The sequence below is a fragment of the Ananas comosus genome, linkage group 4 (genome assembly GCF_001540865.1).
Source record: "Ananas comosus cultivar F153 linkage group 4, ASM154086v1, whole genome shotgun sequence".
Classification (NCBI taxonomy): domain Eukaryota; kingdom Viridiplantae; phylum Streptophyta; class Magnoliopsida; order Poales; family Bromeliaceae; genus Ananas; species Ananas comosus.
This window is the reverse complement of record NC_033624.1, coordinates 2894717-2922031: the sequence shown is the minus strand read 5'-3', so window position 1 is coordinate 2922031 and position 27315 is coordinate 2894717. Positions and strand designations below refer to the sequence as shown.

At 36.3% G+C, this 27315-nt stretch overlaps 2 protein-coding genes and 1 long non-coding RNA gene across 7 annotated transcripts; 2 read left to right on the top strand and 1 right to left on the bottom strand.

Annotated features, from left to right (window-relative positions):
• On the bottom strand, positions 405-1783 carry LOC109708752 (RNA-binding protein 1-like). The gene is made up of 2 exons (XM_020230572.1): positions 1505-1783; positions 405-1328 (listed from the first exon to the last, which is right to left on the bottom strand). The coding sequence occupies exons 1-2, from the start codon at positions 1781-1783 to the stop codon at positions 405-407; spliced, it is 1203 nt and encodes a 400-aa protein (XP_020086161.1).
• Positions 7378-27151, top strand: LOC109708962 (peroxisome biogenesis protein 6-like). Of its 5 annotated transcripts, none has more exons than XM_020230939.1 (9): positions 7378-7703; positions 8521-8693; positions 9640-9711; positions 10003-10117; positions 10332-10433; positions 10518-10594; positions 12210-12426; positions 12585-12671; positions 17827-18315. In XM_020230939.1, exons 4-9 carry the CDS (start codon positions 10061-10063, stop codon positions 17866-17868), a joined length of 582 nt encoding a protein of 193 aa, XP_020086528.1. In that variant the 5' UTR covers positions 7378-7703; positions 8521-8693; positions 9640-9711; positions 10003-10060; the 3' UTR covers positions 17869-18315. The 5 variants fall into 5 exon arrangements, with proteins under 5 accessions (XP_020086528.1, XP_020086527.1, XP_020086530.1 ...); XM_020230938.1 differs by having other exon boundaries at positions 7379-7703; positions 9993-10117; XM_020230941.1 differs by lacking the exon at positions 17827-18315 and adding an exon at positions 27122-27151 and having other exon boundaries at positions 7380-7703; positions 9993-10117.
• LOC109708964 lies at positions 21909-24620 on the top strand. The gene is made up of 4 exons (XR_002215852.1): positions 21909-22346; positions 23208-23291; positions 23387-23425; positions 24293-24620. It is a non-coding gene; the product is annotated as an uncharacterized LOC109708964 (long non-coding RNA).

Genomic DNA, 27315 nt, shown 5'->3' with positions numbered 1-27315 from the left:
AAAAAAAAAAAAAAAAAAAAGAAGAAGCAATGTTGCAACTAATCCAAAAATTGTGATGAGGCTGTAGAGTTTTATCCTTTGACCCTCTAGATTGATGTAACTGCAGCATCCTGCTCTCAATAGTAAATATTTTTGTTAGATGGATTTTATAACAAAATGAATTACACTTCAAGATAGGCATAAATGATGTTATATATCAAACAAAAATAAATAAAAAAAAAAACATGTTTGAATATCTTAAACTAGAGAGAAGTACACTTATTCAAACTTTTGAATATTTACATAAAGAAAAATATATAGAACGAAATTAAATCATATGGATAAAACAAGTGAGCGAGAAAAAAAATCAAGTACCGTATCGAACAGTTAAGTTATTGATTGTTTGGCCAAGAACTTTTCGCTTGCTATCTGGCAGCACTGGCGGATTCTGCTTCTCCTTCTGCTTCTGCTGCTGCTGCTGCTGCTGCTGCTTCAGATTCCGTCGTCGGCACACGCGGTGCAGCTTCATTGCTTCCTTCATTATTAAAACAATCAACTGCCCTACTGGTAGCATTATTATCCACACTAAAATCACCCACTGGGCCATGCAGATTCATATTTTGCCGCATCATTTCTTCCATCATGTAAGTATCACTTCGAATCATGCCTTCATCCCCCCAATACTGCCAAGGATAGTACCGAGCAGAATAATCTATCGCATATGGCGGCGATCCGTAGCATCTACCGTATGCATCATCATAGGGAAAGTAGTAATGCGTATATGGTTGCAAATTATAAACATTATTGTCAACACAGCAGGGACCATAATACGTAAATAGTTGTGAGTAATTAGGATTAGCCATGCTGTTTATCGGGTAGTAAGGCGCATACGAGTGGGCATTGAAGTTATGAAAAGGCGTTGGTACTGAATTGCACCTAACATTGTTATTATTACTAGCATCATCGTTACCGCGGCGCGTCGGTGAAGGATTAGAGTTGTTGTCTACTATCTTGGGCACTGCTCTCTTGATCTCAATTTTCTTACCGTGCAAGTCGCGGAATTGATCCTTCAATGCCTCGCGGGCCGACTCCTCCGAAGCGAAGGTCACGAAGCCAAACCCTCTAGGAGTCCTTTCGGCGTGATCGTGATCGTGCTTGTGCATCACGATCGAGTCCGTTACGACGCCAAACTTCTCGAAATATTCCCTGAATTCGCCGTCCGTAATTCTCTTTGGTAGACCACCAACAAAGATCTTCTTTCCTTTGGAGTTTTGGCCTCTACTACAAGAATTACTCCTACTTGACTCTCCATGCAGATGTTCCTTTGGTATGGCTCGTTTCACATCAACCTGCAGAAAACAAATTAATGATGAAAAAAATTCATAATATTTCTCCTTTTGATTTAACAAATTATGAATAAAATTTATCAGCTAGAATTAATAGTTTCAAAATTTTTCTTTGCCTATCCTTACTTCGAATTGTAGTATATAATATATTTTTTTCAAAAAAAAAAAAAAAAAAACACCTTTTTGCCGTCGATGATGTAGCGATCCTTCTCGCGCTCGTCGGAGGCCGATATCGCGGCGTCGGCGGAGTCGTCGGCGAAGGTGACGAACCCGAAACCCCGCGAATTGCCGGTGCTCCAATCGCGCACCACCACTGCCCTCTCTACCTTGCCGTAGCGCTCGAAGTGCTCCTTGAGCGCCGCCTCATCCGTGTCCGGCGAGATTCCGCCGACGAAGATCTTCCCCGGCACCGTAGCTGGAGCCGCCGCCGGAGAGGAAGAGGAGGAGGCTTCTCCCATGAATGTACCAAAAGCCAAGAAAGAAAGATTGATAGAGAGAGACAAAGAGCCAAAAACAAACTAGGTTTAATTAGGGGAATAAATTTGGGTTTTTCTTTTTTTTTTTTTTTTTTCTTTTTTGCTTTCTAATGGCGGGAAGAGATCGAGGAGGGAATAGAAGGATTTTAGCACGGAGGAAGGAAGTTGGGTTTGTTTTTGTTCGTACTTTTTATTTTATTTATGCATGCGAAAAAAAATTAATAAAGCGGGTAACTATTTATTGAAAACAATATATGATTAGAAATTTCTCCTTTTTTTTTTCCATTCTTTAGGAGAATAGATATATAGATCTGAGTTTCTAACCGAATAAGTATCTTAACAATATAGATTTCGAGATTTTGTGAAAAAGATTAATCTGAGATATTTTAGATATATCTATATCTATATCTATATATCTATTCTCCTAAACGGATATGATCAGTTTATTAAAAAAAATATTAAAAAAGAACAAATGATTATGATCAATTTGTTAAAAAATAGTGTTTTTGTATTAATTAAAAATAAACAGTGATGATCAATTTGTTAAAAGATAGCATTCTTAGTATCTATAAACTCAATCCTATGAACGGTTGTGATCAATTAAAAACGAAGAGTTAATCAATCTATTAAAATATAGTACTTTGATCTATCTATTTTACATTAAAATTTAAATTTGAGTTTAAATTATGATTTAGATTTAATTTTTAATTTTCGATATCAAATTTAAATTAATAATTAATAATTTTTAATTATATAATAGATCAAAATTAAATTTTAAAATACAAATTTTATTCTAAATTAGTTGATAAATATGATTTATAAATTTTATTAATTTGAAATAAATTAAAATAATTGTTACGCGCATTTGCACTTACACTCAGCTATAGATATAAAAGCTAGAGGTATATATATATATATATATATATGGGGAATATTCTTCTTGTTTTTTTTAGATTTCTTNAATTATCTTTGTTTGTCAATATTAATTAGATAATTTTTTTGTAAGAATAGATAGATATTTCTTTAAATTTTTTTTGTTCTTCTTATAAGGGGTATATATATATATATATATATATATTTTGAGATTTCTTTAATTATGTGATCATACCGTTCTTACCCGTTAAAGCTATTTTTTAATAGATTAATCACAACAGTTCGTTCTTATTTGAACATTTTTTAATTAAGTGATCATATCCATTCGTAGAAAATATAGAAAATATTCTTTTATACTTTTTTTAATTCCGTCTGTCATTGTCAGAATTTCTATACGTTTTTATATCCGTCTGTCATTGTCAGAATTTCTATACGCTTTTATATATAGTATAGATATAGATATAGATATAGATAGATATAGATATAGATAGATATAGATATAGATTAATCATTCAAAGTAAATATTCTTTTATTTTTTTTTAATCTCCTCTTCATTCTTATACGCTTTTATATATAATATAGATATAATTATATATATATTCTTTTTGTCTATATCTATAAGTTAATTTAATTTAATTTAATTTAAATTTAAAGTTAAGATAGGAAAGCTGCTAGTACGTACTTTCGCACTCAGTGTATAGTCTTGTTTTTATCTTAGTCTAATTTTAAGAGAACGCTAGCTAAAGTATTTGGTCAAAATTAACCTGTTAATCTCTTCCAAAAATAAGCATGATTAATTACTTCTATCTTACAAATCGAGCTGTAAAACTAAAATATTTAATCCAAATCCATTAATTTCGTGCGATCATATGTATCGAAACCCTTTTGTACGTATTACATGGCTACAATTTCTTATTTACATGGTATAGAGATTTAACTGTGTCAATTAAAGCCTATCTTCAAAAAAAAAGAAGGCAAAAGAAAAAAAAAAGTTTCAAGTTGAACTCTTCTTTATTACTGAATATCTCTATGCACAAAATTGATCTTACTATTTCATTTTTCTAAAATCCAAATCATGCAACATCGTGTGCCTCTCATTTCTACATCTCACTCTCCATACTGTGCCATGCAGTGGCTTCTGCTTCTGCTTCTGCTTCTGCTTCTGCAACCAGCGCTTCCAGGATCACATACCCATAGCTAGGTCTAGAACTAGTTTACATAGCTATGAGCAGTAGCATCCTAGAAAAATGGAGCACCACTAATGTTTACGGAGCATCATACGCGTATTGAGTAGTATTCAACGGATTGTATAAGGGAAGTGTAGTAGAAGGAGCACCGTATGCATATGGAGTAGTACTTATCGGCTGATTGTAGTAGGAAGGCGTGTACGGAGCATGATATGGAATAGTAGGAGCACTGTTTGCATATGGAGTAGCACTTATCAGTCGATTATCGGAAGTTGTATAAGGAGCACTGTATGGACTAATAGGAGGAGCACCATATGCATATGTAGTAGCACCGATCGGCCGATAGTAGGAACCCGTAGGAGTACCGAATGGAGAAGTAGGAGCACTGGATACATGTGGAGTCGCAGTTGTTGGCCGATTATAGAAAGATGTAGAAGAAACACCGTGTGGACTAATAGAAGGAGCACCATACTCATATGTAGTAACGCTTATTGGCCGATTGTAGGAAGACGCATAAGGAGTGCCGAATGGAGTGGTAGGGGCAGTGTATGCATGCGGAATAGTAGTTGTTGGCTGATTGTAGGAAGGCGTATAAAGAGCATCGTACGGAGTAGTAGCAATACGTGTCGAATCAGTATACACTGGCCTTGTTGGTATATATGCAACACCACGGGCATACGGAGTAGCGCTGCTGGTAGCGCCTGCCGGCTCGTGCTGAGCTGCATTTGCGACCAGAAAAGCTTCAGACCACGGAGATTCTCTCCTAACCTTCAGCTCCGTGCCATAGAAAAGATGTAACTTCTTCCTCAACACTTTGCGCAGCGATTCGTCCCATTTGAAGACAACATAGCCCGAACCGTCGGGCCCAACGACTGCTTCCGTCACCGTGCCAAATTCCTCAAAATAGGCTCTAAATGCGCTGCTCGTCGTACCGGGGGACAAATTATATACCTCGATCCTCCTCTGTTGAAGCCAAATGCTAAACCTACTTACCTCAACCTGAAAATAGCAAAAAGATCAAAAGAAGATGTAACAAAAAATAAAAGAAAAAAAAAGAAAAGAAAATCAGATCACACGAGTCTTGATATATATGCATGCCTATGCAATAGAAACAGGAGATTATGTACTTAACTCAATATGAGTGCAGTGATCAAGAATAGTAATTGAATCAAATTTATAGAAAGACATTACAAAAAGCAAATTATATAAATTACATGATCGTTAATATTATAAATACCGTAACCAACATATACAATTTTGAGTCACACAATCGTATACATAGACAAGAGATAATAAAACAAAAAAGAGAGAGAAAAGAAACTATATATGAAATTATTTGTTCGAGAGATTAATTATAATTAATGGCGAAAAGAGAAATATATAGAGGAGGACCAGTTTTCCGAGGATGATGTGGTTGTTCTTCTCCCGGCTAGCTGAGGCTCGCTTCGCGGATGCATCATCGGCGAAGAAAACGAATGCTTGCTTGCCGTCTGAATCCTGCAGCTTCCAGTGCAGATCCTCCACCATCTCTACCTCGCCATACCGCCCGAAGTGGTTCTTGAGGTCGTCATCGCTCACGGAAAGCGAAACCCCCCGGACGGCGATCTGCATCCAAGGCACCGCCCGAGGAGATGCACACGAGGAAGAGGAAGAGGAAGAGGGAGAGGAAGAGGCCTCCTCCATATGTCCGCTACTGAAAGAAGATCTAGAGAAGCAAACAAGAATTAAAGGAGAGAGAGAGAGAGAGAGAGAGAGAGAGAGAGAGGATTTGGTCGGAGGAGGAGAGGTCGTTAATTTGAGTCATATTTTTGGCGGGAGAGGTCGTTTGGGTTGTATTTACAAGAGTGAAATGCGTGGCTAGTCCATGAACTATCCTGATTTTGCAAATAGGTCCCTGTATTTTTTTTTTTTTTTATCTCAACCGTGTACTTTCTAAGCTTCTGGATTTATTTTAGTTTAGTTCCTACTAAAAAATTTTATTTTGATTTTTTTTTTTGGCATGAGTAGCTTTTTTCTCATTTTAATTTTTTTGAGTTTGTTTGTTGGACTTCTAGCCTAAGATTTTTTTTTTTTGAAAAAAATATAGCACGCTATCCGCTTCATTCATTTAGGGGCCGTTTGGTTAAATGTAATTATAAATACAGTGTAGTTAGAGATGCATGTAGTTAGAAATACAACAGTTACAACTATATGAATCTTATTTGGTTGGATGTAGTAGAAAACGCTGTAAGTATAAATAATTTGTTTGGTTGCATGTAGTTGAAAAATAATTTTTAAAATTTTATCATTTTATATATATGATGGTGAGATTACCTCAAATGTCAAAAAGAAAAATAATTTTTGTTTAAAAAATATTGAGGAGGTAAGCATACCTTTTATATAAATTACTCTCTTCAACTGCTGTAATTGGAATTGCGGCTAATTTGGACGTAGTTCGAACTGCTGCATTTGGGCCTCCTCTTGCAGTTCTTACTGCAGCAGTTGGAGTTAAATACATCAAACCAAAAGCGAAATTTGTATTTACATGTAGTTATAATTGCAGTATAGTTGCAACTGCATGCAACCAAACGGCCCTTTAGTGAATGAATTTGGCTACAGGGGTGGAGGCAATATGGCCTCGGAAAATATTAAAGGTAAACAAAACAGAAAATACCAATAAAAGCAAAAAGAAAAAGTCGTAGAAAAATTACTACTACTCCTCACTCGAGATCAAGTAGCTAAAAGCAGCAAAACTCAATCCATTTTTGGCTCACTTCCCGGATTCGTCTAACTGTCACAAAAGGGTCAAATAAATGGTTCTTAAAAATTATGTCCTTTCTTTTCCGCCAGATCATCCACCAGCAGGTTGCGATCCTGGTTAGATCCCTCACTGTTGTCCCTCGGGGGTGGTCCCTAACCAGAAGTTCCGAGATATCCCGACATCCATCCCAGGCCACGGGATGTGCCTACCTTCTAGGATGTTGAATATTAAAAATTTGCTGATTACGCATCCAACAAGAAGATGATCAATAGTCTCAACATCATTGTTGCATATCACGCACCGTTGATTCCCGGACTATCATCTTTTGAGTAAGTTGTCAAACGAAGGTAGGCGTTTCTTAAGTGTTAACCAAATAAAAATTCTAACTTTAGATGGTATTCGAGAGGAAATGGCAAAAGGCTTGGTGGTTGATATTCGAGACCCAAGTTCGAATCTCTATTGATTCACATTTTTAGCTAAGTTCTAGCCTAAGATTTAAAATATATTTTTTTTTGCATACATCAACTAAATTTTTATCCAACTTACACTAGTATAATAATTACTCAATCTAATAACAAATTTTTCTTGCTAGACTTAAATTCATTACAACAAAATTGAGTTTTAGTGACAATTTAATAGCGATGATTATCAAAAAGTCACTGTTACTTATTATCTAATTGTATATTTTACTGACTAATAATTTATATTAAATATATTTATTTTGAATCCAATACTACTAACCCTACTAACCCTAACCCTAACCCGAACCCGCACCCAACCTGTCCATCTCACACGAACACCCTCTCTTCTCTCCCTTCCCCCTCTCGCTCTCCCCCTCTCCTTCACCTCTCCCCTCTCCTCCCTCTCTAAGCTCGAATCCCTATCGGCGGCGGCGGAGGTGGCGGCATCATCGGCGTCGTCGTCTCCGGCGGAGGAGCTCTCGGCGGCGGACGAGTGGCTGAGGAAGCTCTCGGTGGTGGCATCTAGGTTCCTGCGGAATTTCGCGTTCACCATAAACTGAATCGACGAATTTCGCGTTTACGCTTGCGCTCACGAAGCAGAGAAGTTCCAGAACCTTCTCGAAGCCATCAAAGCATTCGATGTGAGCTCCCTTTTGCCCCTTCTCCTCTTTCTCTCTCTCTCTCTCTCTCTCTCTCTCTCTCTCTCTCTCTCTCTTTTAGAATTTGATAAGTAAACCCTTTTTAATTCGATCGTCATGATGATTACGCAGTTTAAACTTGATTAGTTATCCCAATTCGATCGATTTAGGGCGTTTCTCTGTGTCAACGATGAAGAATCATGGCGAATACTTGATTTTTACTTGTTTTCTCGATGGTTATTAGCTTATTACTCTATTATTACCATGGATATTGGATGGATTCAATTTGGGGACTATGTTGGAGTCGACGTGTGGTAGAGCATGCCATATTTGGGAGTAATTTGAGATGTTGCTTCTCTAGAGCTGTGTTTAGGGCTTGTTTGAGCTTGTTGTAGTGTGTAGAGCGTGTTTGAACTTACTTTTGCTTACTTTTGCTTCTGCTTGCAGTAACAGTAATCTCTAAAATGATGCAGAGGGAAGCAGAATTAAGATTTTGAACTTGCAAAGCGGAAATTCTAATTTGGTGCTTCTGAATTATACTGCAGGAAAGCAGAAGCTATAATATAGTGCTCCGATTCTACTGTGAAAATAAGTTATTGAGAGTGTATTGATATAGTGCTTCTGCTTCTCTTAATTGGACTACTGTGAAAATAAGTTATTTCTTTTTGCATACTTTGTCATGAAGCTCCCAGCTACTAAATGCTCCTGGAGATACTGGAATTCTTTAGAATTTATACTTCTTAAATACTTTATTCTAGTTTTTGAATTTGCTGATTCTACAAGAAGGACATAACATTTTTCTTTCTTTAAATTTTTCTAGTCCACCATCCATGAGATTGCTTCGATATCAGACAACAAGGTAATCAAGAAATTCTTCGTGGATACCATGAAGGAACTATTGGAGGTGACTCAAGAAGCAATAAAGTCAAAGCAGATTGATGATTCCAGTTCAATGCAAATTGACACCTTGTCCAGCTCGAAAATTATGAGGAGGTTTGTTTAAAAATTGCAAAGTAATTCATAATTAGATGTTTCTCATCTGTCTGAATAGGATTTTTTTTTTCGGAATCATCGCAAATATCTCATTTTGTAACAAAAATTCCCTATCTTCTTCTTCTTCTTTTTTTTTTTTTGATGATTTTAAACCCATTTCCTAATAGCATACCGGTGGAATTTTTTTGGCAATTTCTCTACTAGCTCGTGGTGACCCTTGATAAGTTGGCCTAAGTCTCATATGTTGACTTAAATGGGCCAGTTGTTTTGCTATGTGGTGAAAGATTAGGTTGGACTGAGTCATATTCGAAATAGCATAAGAGTGAGTTAGGTCGAGTCATATTCGAAGTAGCGCGGGATTGATTGGATCGAATCACAATCGAGATCCGTAAGCGTTGTACGCTTGAAATGAATTGATTGTATATTTTTAACAGCTTGAACTTTTGGAATTAATAATTAGCGTCAACAATCCGACATCATGACCAAGTTGCATGCCATCGTATTTTAAGGCTTACTTATGATTTAGAAAATGTTGTACAGTAAACTGGTTTTGAAATTTGGTAGGAAGGCTCAATCAAGGTTGTCTGATCAACATCGGTTAATCAAACTCATTGAATTGAGCAAGCACCAGTGAATATGGGTGTGCTTTGCCAATGTTGATCATGTAATTCTGGTCGTAAATTGGTTTCTGGTTGCTATCTGAACCAGTGTTGGGCATACATCTCTTTAAAATGTTTAATTTTTAATCGCCTTTGACTATTTCACATTCACATGCATGTGATCATTGTGGGAGGAATCGTTCAGCTGGCAAAACATATTTTATGGGAAAAGAAAAAAGAAAAAAAAAGAAAAAGATTGACTCTCCTTTGATGTTGGTGATTCGGGTATATGGTGATTCGAGCATATTAAGTAGACTTTAATTAGAAATCTGCTTTGTTGTTTATAGGATTCATTCAAACAAAGGAAGAGGGACATTGTTAGCTCCTTTCTCACAGAAATATTGCTATCTTTAAAGGAGGTAAGCTGCTAATTCTCTGAAGGTTTTGCGGTATGTTACTATGGGGCAAAGATTTGCTGTCTCTTAATAGCATATTTAGTAGTAATGCTTTTTGTTGTCTTTATATCCTGGAAAAATCTATCTTATTCTCATTTGCTAGTTGTTTGAATCTTTGATCCATAATGAGTAACTTGGTTTTTTTTTTTTTTTTTTGTNTTTTTTTAACTCTCTAGTGTAGTGTGTGGTGTAGTGCACCCTTTTTACCATTTTCTTTGACTGACATTTTGTGATTTCTAATAAAGGCTAATTTAGGTTTTATAAAAGTTCTGATGGCCAAATCCAAAGCTAAAGGGTTGCAAGAGCACCTGACATGGTCGAGGGATTGTTCAAGTGGCAAGATGATACGAAGAATCACTTTAAAGCCAAGGTGCCTTTCTCTTTTCTGCATATAGTTCAAACATGCGAACATGATTTTTAGTTCTGTGATTTGTGCAAATCAAAAGTTTTATCCTTAATGAAAACTGCTTTCTAGATGTACATCCATCAACTATATCGCACGGGGGGGGGTGTGTTGGGATCAAAATATAAAAAAGGGTATTATTTTAACTCACTATGGCATTCATTCTGTATGTTATATCTAGATCAAGTTGCTTCTTGAGCTGCTGATCAGGAAATGTGGTTTGGATGCTGTTAAAGCAGTTATGCCTGAAGAACATATGAAACTGCTAACCAACATAAGGAAGGTAAATATCATTTTCTTCCTTGGTGCTATTTATAATCCTTTTTTTTTTTTGCATCATCCTACCTTAATTTCTCTTGAAAAGCAGATTAAGGACCGAAAAGAACGGAAGGCCAAATCTTCAGACGATGGAGAGTTGTTTACAGCAAGAACAAGTATCTCAAGGTAGCATGATTTCAATAGTCTTTTAGTTGCAACTGATATATAATCGTATATGCGTGTGCTTCATAAATTCCTTTTTTGGACGCAACTAATGGTTTCATTTAGCATTATAAGAAACTTTTAATTCTTTAAAGAATTGGGTTGATACTGTTCTACCACAGAGGACTCTAAAATATTAGCATTACATGCATATGTAAAAGATGTTTGCCTGCCAATGTCAGAGGCTCATTTAAGTTTCCTGCATCAGATTCTTCTTACATCTCCATGTATCTAGGGCTAGGCTATGGACATGCTTAGAAAGGCGTAACTCGCGAAGGCCAGCTGTCGCAGTAGGGATTCCACACACCTCCCTGATCGAGGTTGGTATGGTTTATCATGTATGATGTTCTTTAAAGTCGGGTTCCTTCCGTGTGTAGAGTTAGAAGTTAAAGCGCATGAAAGGAGTTGGGAAATTTGTCACCACGAAACCTTTCTTCTCTTTTGAAAATTGTCTGATGCTGCCTATGAAGATCATAAGTGAATCTGTTCAGATATTGTACCTTAAGTGAAGTGAAGTGAATCTGTTCAGATCATGTATAGAAAAGTGCCAATGAAATGTGGTTGATACCCTCAATACTTTCTATGAATTGTCGTAAGAATGATAGTCATTGTACCTTTGTTTTCTTTGCTTTTCTACTTCTCCTTTTGGGACATTTTGGGACGATTCCACATGTTCTGGTACGTCACACTGCATGTTACACAACAAAATTCTTCAAATTGCTGCGAAATGCTTTGAATCAGATTTGTCCATTTCACTTAATCAATTTCTAATTCTTGGAACAAAGGTAATTGTACTTCAAATTGCTGTCAGTTCTGATATGTGTTAATGCTGTTGTTGTTCCTCTATATGTATAATTTTACTTCTACAACTGTTTTTGTTTCTATATGTGTAAGTCTAAGGTATGCTAATGCTAATGCTGCTGCTTTTTTCTTCAACTATTTATTTTGCTCTTCGTTCTCTGCTTCTATTACTGTTTTTCTTTGAATGTTGTAAGCATATCTTAACATTTGTTCTTAATAGTTTATGCTTTTTTATTTTTCTTCACCTTGAGCTATGAAGATTTTGTTCCTTGTACAATAAAGATTCTTTAGCTTGATTGGGAAGGCAGAATTAGTTGGTCTATTATGTTTTATGTTACGAATATGGCCAAAAGAGGGAATGGTATGCAAAGTTTGGATGGTCTGTTCCATAGACAACCATTTGCTAGCAATTTATGTAAAAATATATGGATTAGAGATCGATTGTGCATGCAGAATGGATCAGGTTTTCTTGGGGCAGGGTTGAGATTGAAGATAACTTGGCCTTTTATTTTGTGCCTTGCTGTTTCTGTAGTTTAATTGTTTTAGGAAGATTAGATGAAGATCAAATCTACTTGTGCTTGGGACCTTGGGTGCAAAGCACCATACAAGTTATTTAATTTACTCTTAATACATCTAATCTAAAGAATGTCTGTGTAAGCCTTCATCCAAGTTGATTAATTAGGAAGCATTATTACTTTCGATTTTATATTTCAAGTTTATAGTAATTTGCTCCTTTGGTTTTTGGAATCATAATGAACAGTTTAATTTTGTTCTGTAGGTGGTCGGTGTTCCTGGTAGCTTCGAAATTCCTGTCGTTGCTCAGCAGCTGGGAAAGTCAGGAGATCATCTGGAAGATTAGTAGTACAAGCTCTATGCCCATTGAAGATAACAATGGTGTTGATAAGTATGAAACCAAGCACTTAGGAAGGGAAGATTTTTCAAGAGCTTTGGAACGATCAAAGAAAAGAAATGCTTCTACACTTGGTACCCCAAAAGTATGGCCTTTCTTTCTTTTTCAGTTTTTTTTTTTCAGTTATTTTATGGAAGCCTATTGCTGATAGTATCTGTATTTTATTGTGTGTAGGTATAATATTGGTTTTGTTTGATTTTAACGCATATTTTGTTAATATCTCTTAATTGCGTGATGTTTTAGTTGCCTCTCATGCACAAACATTTATTTTCATCTGGATTGCGCAAGCGATCAGGCGTTTTGCTTTATGGACCACCAGGGACAGGGAAGGTTAGTTGTTTTATTATTCTTATTTATTATTCCTGTTTGATCAGCACTTGAAGATAAATTTCTCTTCCTGTTTATGACTTAAAATTTCTCATTTAAAGCTTTAACTATTCAATCCTCAATCAATTGTGCTAGATGCGTATCGGTGGCAGCTAGTATTAATATCTGCTTTAATCCTACTTAGCGAAATTAGAATAAGCTGGAAGCGGAATCGGAATGAATCATTATCTCATTGGATTACTTTCAATTATTTGAATCATTCCGATTCCAATTCCGATCCTAGCGTGTAAAGGGGCGGAACCAAACACAGCCTTACATTGGATTACTTTCAAGTATTTAAGTATTTAAATTAAAGATTCATCCGCTGAAATGTTTAAGCATAAAGAGCAACCAACAGTATTTTTTCTAGAACTCGAAATCAAAAGTACTCTTTCTAACAAACTTTCTTTCCGACGTAAAACTAATTTTCCCATGCAGTCCCCAGCTAGGGATAAGGATACTAAAAAACAAACAACATTTGCAAAGTGCTGTATATGAAAACTCATGATTTTGAAGGGTACATTTTGTCGCTTACCATAGAACATTTTGTAGGATGCAATTGTAAAATCCTCCGAAAATTCGAAAACACTCTGACCAAAAGAAACACTAACGAATTGCAAATACTCAACAAACAAAATTACAGCACGATCAACGAAAAAATTGTTCAATGGACAAATGAAAACACAAGCTGTAGAAAAAAGAGCCAAATCTTTGCGACAGGTGCAGAGATCAATTTCAGCTTCAGGATCCAGATCTACAGCGAAAAGTAAAGGGAGCAGCCACCTGTAGCCAAATTCCAAAACTCCTTCATTTAGATCTTAGATTAATATATAGATAATCTGAGACTTTTAGGAAGCTATAGGAATTGCCAAATTACGAGAACAAGTAGAACTTCGCAAGAAATGATACGATTGATTGATGAGCAAGCGTTTAGATGATATTCGACTACCTTAATTGGAAATGATCTAACTGTCTAGATATTGATTACCAAGTATAAGAGAATTTGACCAAAATTAAAGAGGAGGAGAATCTTCAATTGCAATCTTATGAGATTATAATGTCACTAGCTATACACTAGTATCAGTCATTTCTGATGGAATTTGAAGGGATTTTTGAAATCAAGTGACACATTAGGTGCGGGGTTCAAATGAAAATGCAAAATACCTGGTTAGAGGGGTCAAAAATATGAATGATAATTAAATACCTTAACAAAACAACTTGCTAACTTACATTTATGCATGCATTTATGTGTAAATAATATAGATAAGCTTAAATCATCAAAAACTAGCAGAGCATAATGAAACTAAATATAATATTAAAAGATAATAATTTGAACAAGATCGCAATTACCGTATAAACTCAATCCTTTTTTATTCTACTACTATTAAACCTCTTTAAATATCTAACTTTACCTTATTCATACTCAAAAAGATAAAACTATCTAAACCCTAAAAACTTAAAAAATGTAGAGAACCCCTCGTATAGCATTTTTAAATTGACCGTAAGTTTAATTTTGGAGGAAATTAACATTGAATGGCACTTATTCAATTAAATCAATATCATATTACGAAATATTTAATATGAAGTTATGCCAATATGGCCAAGTAGATTATAAGCATGTCTCGCGCATGACAACCAAAAGAATAAAAAGTTGAAAAAGTAACATTCGGAAAAGTAAATGTCATACCAGTAAGTTATTTATCCTTCAACTGTCGAGCCTTTGAGCGCTCTTCATTGTCGCCACAAGCTTTATTTGCTCCTTCTGCTTCTGTTGCTGCTTCTGCTTCTGCTGCATTAGTATTTCGATTAACTCCTTAGTTCGCGGAAACAAATGCACCACTATTTCCACCACTAGAATAACCCATGTAACTGCTAAACTTTAAGTTTGTGCGGCTACTAATGAGATTATTACCAGGGTGCATGTGACCATCATATCCTGTTATGTTTTGGTTAGTGCAACTACAACCAGTTTCCTGAAAATTTATCATACTATGGATTTCTTAAATGAGTGATTGAATATACTGAATCATAGTCTGAAGGTCTAACATTTTGAATGCATATGGTGGCTATTAATCTTAGGAACTCTTAGATTTGGTGTAGTTTGAATTAAAGGGATTTAGAGTTGAGTCTAATACCATATTGTCTTAACGATTATCTGATAGCTAGGAAATGACTTAGCAGAAAGAAAATTTTAAGACCTTCAAATATTTGCTTTGTCGTCATGACCCAAAGTTCCTATGGCAACAAACAGAAAACTGTCTCTTATGTTTCTGAATGAACAATTGAATTTTCTAAGATTCTATGAAAAGGTTGTATGAGCGGACTTAAATAATAAGAAGTTTTACGAAGGAATTGTAATTAATGATCATTGGAAAAGTTGGCAGTTTTCTGAAAATCAAGTAAAACTCAGACTTGAATAAAATTTTCCTCTCTTTGAAGAAAAAGAACGTTTCTATTTATGAACATCAGTATCATCATGTCTGCATTTTTTTTTTCTGCTGATTTTTCTTTTCTCTTTCGTCATAAACCTCAAGATTTGTCGTTTACAGCTCCCTATGAATAGATGCGCTACCATTTTCATCTGGCGGAAATTTTCTTATTCCTGGATTATATTTCCTACCATTATTATTAATATTATTGTTGTTGCTACCGCTGACGCCATTGTCGTTGTTGTTGTTGTCGCATTGTATGTTTCCTTCTATCTTAGGGATGGCCTTTTTGACCTCGACCTTCTTATCCGGCCTCATCTCATGGACCTGATTCTTCAACACTTCGTCGGCTGACTCCTCGGTCTCGAAGGTGACGAATCCGAAGCCCCGAGGTCGGCTGTTGTTCTTGTCTGTCCGTATAAGAGCATTAGTTATCGGACCAAACTTTTCGAAATAAGCCCGGAATTCGTCATCTGTGATATCTTTTGGTAAACCGCCGACGAAAATCTTTTTATCGTTTGAAACGTTGGCGTTTTCTTTAAGTTCGGCCTGTTTCACATCAACCTGAAAAGAAAAATATGATAATATAAATATGAAAACCAGGTATAGTTCGCATATGTAATATCTTAAAATTTTAAAAGAAAATATTTGTATACTGGTCTAAGCAATAATGATATTAGACGATATATCTACATTAAAATAAAGCCTTAAATAAAGCAAACAAACTAGATATTTACCAATAAAAAGCTGTATATTATAAAAAAATACTTTTTCACAATATTAGGCATACAAATAAATTGACATAAATTAACATGCAAATTCGAAAATAGTACTTTAATGAGAAAAATTGCGCAGCAAAATATGGATTAGAAGTCCCAATAAATGCAAATAGCAAACATAATTTTCTTTTCTATGCATACTAAAAAAAGAAAAAAAGTGTTATATAAAACATAAATCATATATTTTTATCGCCTACATGTAAGATATCGTATGCTTCAATAGTCGCAATTTGTTTAATTTGCGCAATATTTTATATATAAATATTTGGAATTTCGTAGAAAGTATATAAGGAATTCAAATTTAATTTTTAAGGTATATATACATGAGGAATTTGCGAACAAGGTGCAAGTAAAATAATGTGAAACAATACTTAACAAGTGCTATATAAATATGAATTAAGTAGTGAAATTTAGGACCTTGTGGCCATCAATGTTGTTGTTATCCTTCTCATCCAGATTGAGGGCTCGGTGCGCCACCGCAGTGTCTTCAATTTGTGGTGTCTTCGAATGCGCTTCACTGTATGCATGCGGAATAGCACTTGTCGGCCGATTATGGGAAGGCGTATAAAGAGTACCCAAAGGAGGAGTAGGAGCACTGGATACATATGGAGTCGTAGTTGTCGGCCGATTATAGAAAGATGTAGAAGGAATACCATATGGACTAATAGAAGGAGCACCATACGCATATGTAATAACACTTATTGGCCGATTGTAGGAAGACGTAGGAGTACTGAATGGAATGGTAGGAGCACTGTATGCATGCGGAATAGCACTTGCCGGCCAATTATAGGAAGGTGTATAAAGAGTACTCAATAGAGAAGGAGCACTGAATATATATGGAGTTGTAGTTGTCGGCCAATTATAGAAAGATGTAGCAGGAACACCGTATGGACTAATAGAAAGAGCACCATATGCATATATAGTAACACTTATTGGCCGATTGTAGGAAGACGTATAAGGAGTATCAAATGGAGGGGTAGGAGCACTGTATGCATGCGGAATAGCAATCATTGGCTGATTGTAGGAAGGCGTATAAAGAGCATCATACGGAGTAGTAGCAATAGGTGTCGAATCAGTATACAGTGGCCTTGTTGGTATATATGCAACACCACAGGCATACGGAGCAGCGCTGCCGGTAGCGCCTGCCGACTCGTGCTGAGCTGCATTTGCGACCAGAAAAGCTTCCTCCGTGGTGTAGAAAAGATGTAACTTCTTCCTCAACACTTTCCGCAGCGATTCATCCCATTTGAAGACAACATAGCCCGAACCGTCGGGCCCAACGGCTGCTTCCGTCACCGTGCCAAATTCCTCAAAATAGGCTCTAAATTGGCTGCTCGTCGTACCGGGCGGCAAATTATATGCCTCGATCCTCCTCTGTTGAAGCCAAATGCTAAACCTACTTACCTCAACCTGAAAATAGCACAGATCAAAAGCAGATGTAACAAAAACTAAAAGAAAAAAAAAAAAAAAGGATCGGACACGAGTTAATTCTTGATTAGCATATAATGTTACTGTCGAATAAAAAAAAATAAAGATGGATTTTTTTTTTTTTTAAATACCCATATAAATGTTCTTGATACGCATGCCTATGCAATAGAAACTAGAGATCGTATACTTAATATGAGTGTAGTGATCAAGAATAGTAATTGAATCAACTTTACAGAAAAACATTACAAAGAGCATTAATATAAATACCGTAACCAACACATATACAATTTTGAGTCACACAATCGTATACGTAGACAAGAGATAACAACAACAAAAAGAGAGAGAGAGAGAGAGAGAGAGAGAAAAGAAACTATATATGAAATTATTTGATCGAGAGATTAATTATAATTAATGGCGAAAAGAGAAATATATAGAGGAGGACCAGTTTTCCGAGGATGATGTGGTTGTTCTTCTCCCGGCTAGCTGAGGCTCGCATCGCGGAGGCTGAATCGGCGAAGAAAATGAATGCTTGCTTGTCGTCTGAATCCTGCGGCTCCCCGTGCGCATCCTCCACCACCGCCAGTACCTGGCCATACCGCCCGAAGTGGTTCTTGAGGTCCTCCTCGCTCGCGGAAAGCGGAACCCCCCGGACGGCGATTTGCATCCAAGGCGCCGCTCGAGGAGATGCACACGAGGAAGAGGAAGAGGAAGAGGAAGAGGAAGAGGCCTCCTCCATGTCCGCTACTAGAAAGAAGATCTAGAGAAGCAAACAAGAATTAAAGGAGAGAGAGAGAGAGAGAGAGAGAGAGAGAGAGAGAGAGAGAGGATTTGGTCGGAGGAGGAGAGGTCGTTAATTTGAGTCTTATTTTTGGCGGGAGAGGTCGTTTGGGTTGTATTTACAAGAGTGAAATGCGTGGCTAGTCCATGAACTATCCTGGTATTGCAAATTGGTCCCTATACTCTTTATTTCAAGGGTTTTTTTTGCAAATAGCCCCATAAAAAAATTTATTTTCGAAAATAGCCCTGTGTAAAAATTATTTGCAAAAATGGCCCTGGCCCCGCCCCGTCAGCGCCACGTCAGAGCCACGCGGGCGGGGCTGGGCCAATTGTATAAGTTGAACACGGTGAACCATTCACCGTGTTCAATACAAGATTTTTGTATTGGACACGGTGAATGGTTCACCGTGTCCAATACAAATANCCTGAACCGTCGGGTCCAACGACTGCTTCCGTCACAGTGCCAAATTCCTCAAAATAGGCTCTAAATTGGCTGCTCGTCGTACCGGGCGGCAAATTATATACCTCGATCCTCCTCTGTTGAAGCCAAATGCTAAACCTACTTACCTCAACCTGAAAATAGCACAGATCAAAAGAAGATGTAACAAAAACTAACAGGAAAAAAAAAAAAAAGAAGATCGGCCACGAGTTAATGCTTGATTAGCATATAATGTTACTGTCAAATAAAAAAAAATAAAGATGGAATCGTTTTTTTTAAAAAAAAATTACCCATATAAACGTTCTTGATACGCATGCCTATGCAATAGAAACTAGGGATCATATACTTAACTCAATATGAGTGTAGTGATCAAGAATAGTAATTGAATCAAATTTACAGAAAAACGTTACAAAGAGCATAATATAAATACCGTAACCAACACATATACAATTTTTGAGTCACACAATCGTGTACATAGACAAGAGAGAACAAAAGAGAGAGAGAGACAGACAGAGAAAAGAAACTATATATGAAATTATTTGATCGGAAGATTAATTATAATTAATGGCGAAAAGAGAAATATATAGAGGAGGACCAGTTTTCCGAGGATGATGTGGTTGTTCTTCTCCCGGCTAGCTGAGGCTCGCATCGCGGAGGCTGAATCGGCGAAGAAAATGAATGCTTGCTTGTCGTCTGAATCCTGCGGCTCCCCGTGCGCATCCTCCAACACCGCCAGTACCTGGCCATACCGCCCGAAGTGGTTCTTGAGGTCCTCCTCGCTCGCGGAAAGCGGAACCCCCCGGACGGCGATTTGCATCCAAGGCGCCGCTCGAGGAGATGGAGACGAGGAAGAGGAAGAGGAAGAGGAAGAGGAAGAGGCCTCCTCCATGTCCGCTACTAGAAAGAAGATCTAGAGAAGCAAACAAGAATTAAAGGAGAGAGAGAGAGAGAGAGAGAGAGAGAGAGAGAGAGAGAGAGGATTTGGTCGGAGGAGGAGAGGTCGTTAATTTGAGTCTTATTTTTGGCGGGAGAGGTCGTTTGGGTTGTATTTACAAGAGTGAAATGCGTGGCTAGTCCATGAACTATCCTGATTTTGCAAATAGGTGTATTTCTTTTTTTATCTCAACAGTGTACTTTCTAAGCTTCTGGCTATATTTTAGTTTAGTTCCTACCAAAAAAATTTATTTTGATTTTTTTGGCATGAGTAGCTTTTTCTCTCTTTAATTTCTTTTGAGTTTGTTTGTTGGACTTCTAGCCTAAGATTTAAAACATATTTTTTTGCATACTTCAACTAAATTTTTGTCCAATTTACACAAGTGTAATAATTACTCAGTCCAGTAACAAATTTTTCTTGCAAGACTTTAACTATTAAATCCTCAATCAATCGTGCTAGGTGTGTATCGATGGCGGCTGGTGTTAATATCTGCTTTAATCCTACTTAGCGAAATTAGAATAAGCTAGAAGCGGAATCGGAATGAATTATTATCTCATTGGATTACTTTCAAGTATTTGAATCATTCCGATTCCGATTCCGATTTTAGCGTGTAAACGGGCAGAACCAAACACACCCTTACATTAGATTACTTTCAAGTATTTAAGTACTTAAATTGAAGATTTATCTGCTGAAAATGTTTTAGCATAAAGAGCAACCAACAGTATTTTTTCTAGAACTCGAAATCAAAAGTATTTTTTCTAACAAACTTTTTTCCGACGTAAAGCTAATTTTCCCATGCAGTCCCCAGCTAGGGATAAGAATACTAACAAACAAACAGCATTTGCAAAGTGCTGTATATGAAAGCTCAGGATTTTGAAGGGTACATTTGTTGCTTACCATAGAACATTTTGTAGGGATGCAAATGTAAAATCCTCCGAAAATTCGAAAAACTCTGACCAAAAGAAACACTAACGAATCGAAAATGCTCAACAAATAGAATTACAGCATGATCGACAAAAAAAATTATTCAATGGACAAATGAAAACACAACCTGTAGAAGGAAGAGCCGAATCTTTCCAATAGGTGCAGAGATCAATTTCAGTTTCAGGATCCGGATCTACAGTGAAAAGTAAAGGGAGCAGCCTCCTCTAGCCAAATTTCAAAACTCCTTTATTTAGATCTTAGATTAATATATAGATAATCTGAGACTTTTAGAAGCTGTAGGAATTGCCAAAATACAAGAACAAGTAGAACTTCGCAAGAAATGATACGATTGATTGATGAGCAAGCATTTAAATGATTTCGACTACCTTAATTGGAAATAATCAAACTGTCTAGATATTGATTACCAAGTATAAGAGAATTTGACAAAAATTAAAGAGGACAATCTTTAATTGCAATAGATCTTATGAGATTATAATATCACTAGCTATACACTAGTATCAGTCATTTCTGATGAAATTTGAAGGAATGTTTTAAAATCTGCGGGATACAAATGAAAATGCAAAATATTTGGTTAGAGGGGTCAAAAATAAGAATGAAAACTTCACTTTTATAACTATAAGAATTTTATCTAATTAAATATCTTAACAAAACATCTTGCTAATTTATATTTATGTATGCATTTATGTATAAATAATATAGATACGCTTAAATCATCAAAAACTAGTTGAGCATAATGAAACTAAGCATAATATTAAAATATAATAATTTGAACAAGATCGCAATTACCGTATAAATTAACTCAAACCTTTTTTATTCAATTACTATATATTAAACCTCTTTAAATATCTAATTTTACCTTATTTATTCATACTCCAAAAAGATAAAACTATCTAAACCCTAAAAACTTAAAAAATATATAGAACCCCTCGTATAGCATTTTTAAATTGACCGTAAATTTTAATTTTGGAAGTAATTAATATTGAATGGCACTACTATTCAATTAAATTAATATCATATTGCAAAATATTTAATATGAAGCTATGACAATATGGCCAAGTAGATTATAAGCATGTCTCGCGCATGACCACCAAAAGAATAAAAAGTTGAAAAAGTAACATTCGAAAAAGTAAATGTCATACTAGTAAGTTATTTATCCTTCAACTGTCAGAGCCTTCGCGCGCTCTTCATTGTCGCCACAAGCTTTATTTGCTGCTTCTGCTTCTACTTCTGCTGCATTAGTATTTCGACTAATTCTTTCTTTCGTCGAAACAAACGCATCACTATTTTCACCACTAGAATAACCCATACTACAACAAAATTATCTTTTAGTGATAATTTAATAGCAGCGATCATTGGACAGTTTTACCGACTTATATTTAGCGGCAATTATTTATTTTAAATAACCGTTAATTTTATATTAAATATATTTATTTGACAAGGAATATAATCCTAACCTAACTCATAATTCAAACCCAAACAGCCTGATTGGCTCACACGAACGCATCTCCCCCGCTAACCCTATTCCGCTCGCGCCTCCTCCCACGCGGAGCTCAACCTCGATCGAGCTCTCCCCCTCTCCTTCACCTCTCCGATCTCTCCTCCTAAATCGCCGTCGACCTCGCGCGCACCTCCACGCGCTCTTCAGCCTCGCTGCGGCGGGGACGCGGGGCCCACCCTCGACGAGCACCTCGCCGTGCTCGCCCCCGCGGGCGGCGCCGGCGCCACCGCGGACGACGTCGCCGCCCTCGCCGGCCACGGCTCGCCGACGCCTCCGCCGCCGGTGTGCCCCGCGCCTCCTTCGAGAACAGGGTGCGGGTCGACGCCTCCCTCTCCCTCAAGGCCGCGTTCGCGGAGATCGCCGTCTCCGCTTACAAGGCGGAGGTCCGATCCGTCGATTTCCGAACCAAGGTTCGAATCCTCGCTCTATGATCTTTTTTTTTCTTTTTCTTTTTCTGTTTGTTGTTCGTTTATAGAGTTATTAGGTTCGAATCCTCGCTCTATCGAGGAATATATCATAATTTATATATAATCAAAAAGGTCGTTTCATGGTACGGCTTGGTTTTGGCTTGATGATTTCAAGCTATATGTGCTATTATTCGTAGTTTAACTGCTCCATTATGTTCAGGAAGTAGGCTATTATCGGCTAGAGATTACTATGATGTGCTTGGAGTGAGCAAAAATGCAAGTCCTGCGGTTTTTGAGAACTTGTTGACACTTGAGTCAAAACTTGAGCAAACAATCATGTCTTAACATCTCTCTTCAGAAACTTGTATATAGTCTCCGTGTGCAGTTAAGTTTGTGAAGATTGTATTTGAACTTCTCGTTCGCCTGCCTTTCTTAAAAAGGCATTTTGATTTTTGATTATGATGATTGTGCAAAAAATGCAGTTTGATAAAGTTATTTGATCGTGCATTCTAATGTTAATCAGGACTGGCATATTCTGATTGAAGGTTTTTTACTGCTTTGTGGATGGATAACAATTGAATTTAGTCTCACTAGTAAGAACATATTCTTCCTTTGGCGATACTTTGCCTCCCTTTTCGCCATTTCGATAGCCGACGAGTTTGATGAGGGGTTCACTACGGTTCATGTGAATGGATGTGGCCTGACCATACCGGCTATAGTGTTGTTTATACTTTCATACACCAATGTTTCTTTTGCTGGTTCAAAAAACAAGTGGATGGCATACAATTTTTTTTCCCCCTTGTTTCCGGAAATTTGATTGCCCTTGTCCTTTTTGCCCTGTTCCTCGCTCCATACTCTTTGCAGCTTGCGAAGAAGCTTCATCCTGATACAAACAAAGGTGACGCTGATGCTGAAAGGAAGTTCCAAGAAGTCCAGCGAGCTTATGAGGTACAGTTATCTTTGATCAGGAAACAAAATAACACCTTTGTGAGTTCTTTAGTTATTTTGGCAGAGAATGAGATGGCTTGATTGCCTTTTTGCAGACATTGAAGGATGAGCAGAAACGTTCTTTCTATGACCAGGTGCTGTATATGCTTTTACTGTTATTTGCAACCTTATGTTCCTTGGTGATCTAGTTGTATTCTCAGTTAGTACTCACTGGGTTTCTTTTTCTGCATGATAGAATGATGGTTCTTCCCACAGGAAAGAGCGGCGTCGTTGAAAGATATTTTTTTTAAAAAATATTATTTTCTTTTCGTATAAGATTTGATTAGTTAGGATGTAAGTGGAACATTGTCTGTTCTATTTGGCAATAACTAGAGGATTACTTGTTAACAATCTCTAACTGAAGATCCTGGAGCATGTCTAAAAGTAATATTCTTAGTAATGTAATACTTCTAAAACATAAATATTAGCAAACATGAATCCTTTATATTCTACAATAAAGTATGTTTTTAGTTAATGGTGCTTAAGTGGAAGATGTGTTTAAAAGAAAAGAATTTTGATGTTCAAGCATGAGAAGTGTTAAATCCCACATTCGCTCTTGACTTTGACTTTGATATGAAAGTGTCGAGACTGCGTTTGTTTACTAACTAATTTTTTTCGGGAATAGATGTTTTCATTTAACTTTGTGCTCCTCTTACATTTTGCATCAATCAAAATAATCTCTACCACAACCAGTTTCCTTCCTATCTTAAGAACAACCAAATGCATGTGTCCTCTCTCTTAGTTTGTGTCTGTGACTCTCAGTGCGCCCATGCATGCTTGTGCATTCAATTATGTCTTCAGTGGTTTCTGCATTCGACTATGAGTCGTTAGTGGTTTTATCCTATCTGCAATACCTACTAAGGTCGTATAGTTATCTACTGTAGTTTCTCCTTATCAAGTAAAGCTACTATGGTCAAGCTTCCTTCTTAATCTCAAATATTATAGTATTGTTATTGTGACAGGTTGTGCTGATCAATATGAAAAAGCTGCTTCAGGAGGTGGAGCAGGTCCAGGTGGACCATTTGAAGGTGGATTTAGCAATCCTTTCGAGGACTTCTTTGGCGGCGGCGACGGAATGAATGATGTAAGGACTTTCTTATCTTTCAATTGTTTCGAACTTTTGATGCTATGTTCAATAAACCCATTATATACACCTAGCAACTGGAATTTTGGTTTGCTGTATATTGATTTGTCAGTGTTGTTATATATCAGTGAAAATATATGGTTCTAAACGAGTTGAGAGCGTCAAATACTTTTGAAGAGATAAATATCTGTTTTCCACCATCCATTCATCAATCATGTTCAATTTACATTTGTAAGTTATCTGCTCTTAATTAAGCTAATATGTTGAACTTAGATGTGGTTAAATGATCAAAGAGGATGTTGTCCCTCCTAATTAGGGCTGGCAAATGAGCGAGCCGGCTCGTGTTCGACTCACATTCGGCTCGATATTCTAGGTTGAACCGAATTAGTTTGGGCACTGGATCATAGTTTGACAAGAGCGACTAACTGGTGCAAACCAAAATTTTAAAATATTAATAATTTCACTTGCATCTCCCTTCGACTGGAATCATAAATTTCTTTCATTTAATGGTACACTAATTATGATGTTTTATTTACTACTGGAGTCACATGTGGATGGAAGAATTTTATAGAGTGAAATAACTCTTATGTTAAGTTTAGTTCGACTGGAATGGTGAGGCTTTGATCATCTATTGGTGTATCTCCAAATTTTAAAACAAAATCTTTTCCGGTCTATAACATGTGAAACCAGATAGGTAAATTGTGGATCCAAAATACATATGCATCTTACCTTTTTTTAATCATCTCGAACTGTTGATGAATTTATTTGGCCTCATGATTTTCATCTAACTTGCACAATTCTGATCAACTGCACTCGCATGCGCAACTGCTTTGTTTCTTCCACTGCATTATATGAGATAATTGTCGCTAATCTATGAGATAATTGCCGCTAAAAGACAATTTTGTTGTAGTGCCATGTAACTGCTAAACTTAAGTTTGTGCGGCTACTAATGAGATTATTACCAGGGTGCATGTGACCATCATACCCTGCTATGTTTGGGTTAGTGCAACTACAACCAGTTTCCTGAAAATTTATCATATTATGGATTTCTTAAATGAGTGATTGAATATACTGAATCATAGTCTGAAGGTCTAACATTTTGAATGCATATGGTGGCTATTAATCTTAGGAACTCTCAGATTTGGTGTAGTTTGAATTAAAGGGATTTAGAGTTGAGTCTAATACCATATTGTCTTAAGGATTATCTGATAGGAAATGACTTAGAAAATTTTAAGACCTTCAAATATTTGCTTTGTTGTCATGACCCAAAGTTCCTATAGCAACAAAACAGAAAACTGTCTCTTATGTTTCTGAATGAACAATTGAATTTTCTAAAATTCTATGAAAAGGTTGTATGAGCGGACTTAAATAACAAGAAGTTTTACGAAGGAATTGTAATTAATGATCATTGGAAAAGTTTGGCAGTTTTCTGAAAATCAAGTAAAACTCAGACTTGAATAAAAAATTCCTCTCTTTGAAGAAAAAGAAAGTTTCTATTTATGAACATCCATATCATCATGTCTGCATTTTTTTTCTGCTGATTTTTTCTTTTCTCTTTCGTCAGTAACCTCAAGATTGATCATTTACAGCTCCTTATGAATAGATGCGTTACCATTTTCATCTGGCTGAAATTTCCGTATTCCTGGATTATATTTCCCACCATTATTATTAATATTCCATTGTCGTTGTTGTTGTCGTCGCATCATATGTTTCCTTCTATCTATGGGATGGCCTTTTTGACCTCGACCTTCTTACCCGGCCTCATCTCATGGAACTGATTCTTCAACACTTCGTTGGCCGACTCCTTGGTCTCGAAGGTGACGAATCCGAAGCCACGAGGTCGATAGATGTTCTTGTCTATCACTAGATCAATCTTGTCTTTCACTACAAAGGCATCGGTTATCATGCCAAACTTTTCGAAATAAGCCCAGAATTCGTCATCTGTGATATCTGTTGGTAAACCGCCGACGAAAATCTTTTTGTCGTTTGGAACGTTCACATCAACCTGAAAAGAAAATTATGATGATGTAAATATGAGAAGCAGGTATAGTTCACATATATAATATCTTAAAATTTTAAAAGAAAATATCTGTATATTACTCTAAATAATAATGATATTAGAGGATATATCTACATTAAAATAAAGCCTTAAATAAAGCAAACAAACTAGATATTTACCAATAAAAAATTGCATATTATAAAAAAATACTTTTTCACAATATTAGACATACAAATAAATTGACATAAATTAACATATAAATTCGGAAAGAGTGCTTTAATGAGAAAGATTGTGCATCAAAATATGGATTAAAAGTCCAAATAATTGCAAATAATTAACAAACATAATTTTCTTTTCTATGCATACTAAGAAATATTTATATTTTCCTCAAAAAAAAAGAGAAATATCTTTATGCTTCAATAGCCGCAATTTGTTTAAGTTGTATAATATTTCATATATTAATTTTTGAAATCTTCTTGGAAGCGTATAAGGAATTCAAGTTTAAATTTAAGGTATATATATACATGATGATTTTGTGAACGAAAGTGCAGGTAAAAATAATGTGAAACAATTCGTTGCTATATAAATAAGAAATAGTGAAATTTACAACCTGGTGTCCATCAATGATGTTGTTGCTACTGCTGCTGACGCCATTGTCGTTGTTGTTGTTGTTGTTGTTGTCGCATCGTATGTTTTCTTCTATCATAGGGATGGCCTTTTTGACCTCGACCTTTTTATCTGGCCTTATCTTATGAAATTGATTCTTCAACACTTCGTGAGCCGACTCCTCGGTCTCGAAGGTGACGAATCCGAATCCCCGAGATCGGTTGATGTTCTTGTCTATCGGTACAAAAGCTTTAGTTATCGGACCAAAATTTTCGAAGTAAGCCCGGAATTCGTCA

Coding starts and splice junctions, on each gene's coding strand:
- LOC109708752 (XM_020230572.1), bottom strand. CDS start 1,783: ATGGGAGAAGCCTCCTCCTCTTCCTCTCCGGCGGCGGCTCCAGCTACG. Junction 1,329..1,504: donor ACATCATCGACGGCAAAAAG/GTGTTTTTTTTT, acceptor TGTTTTCTGCAG/GTTGATGTGAAACGAGCCAT.
- LOC109708962 (XM_020230939.1), top strand. CDS start 10,061: ATGGTCGAGGGATTGTTCAAGTGGCAAGATGATACGAAGAATCACTTT. Junction 10,595..12,209: donor GCAAGAACAAGTATCTCAAG/GTAGCATGATTT, acceptor TTTGTTCTGTAG/GTGGTCGGTGTTCCTGGTAG. Junction 12,427..12,584: donor CTACACTTGGTACCCCAAAA/GTATGGCCTTTC, acceptor GTGATGTTTTAG/TTGCCTCTCATGCACAAACA.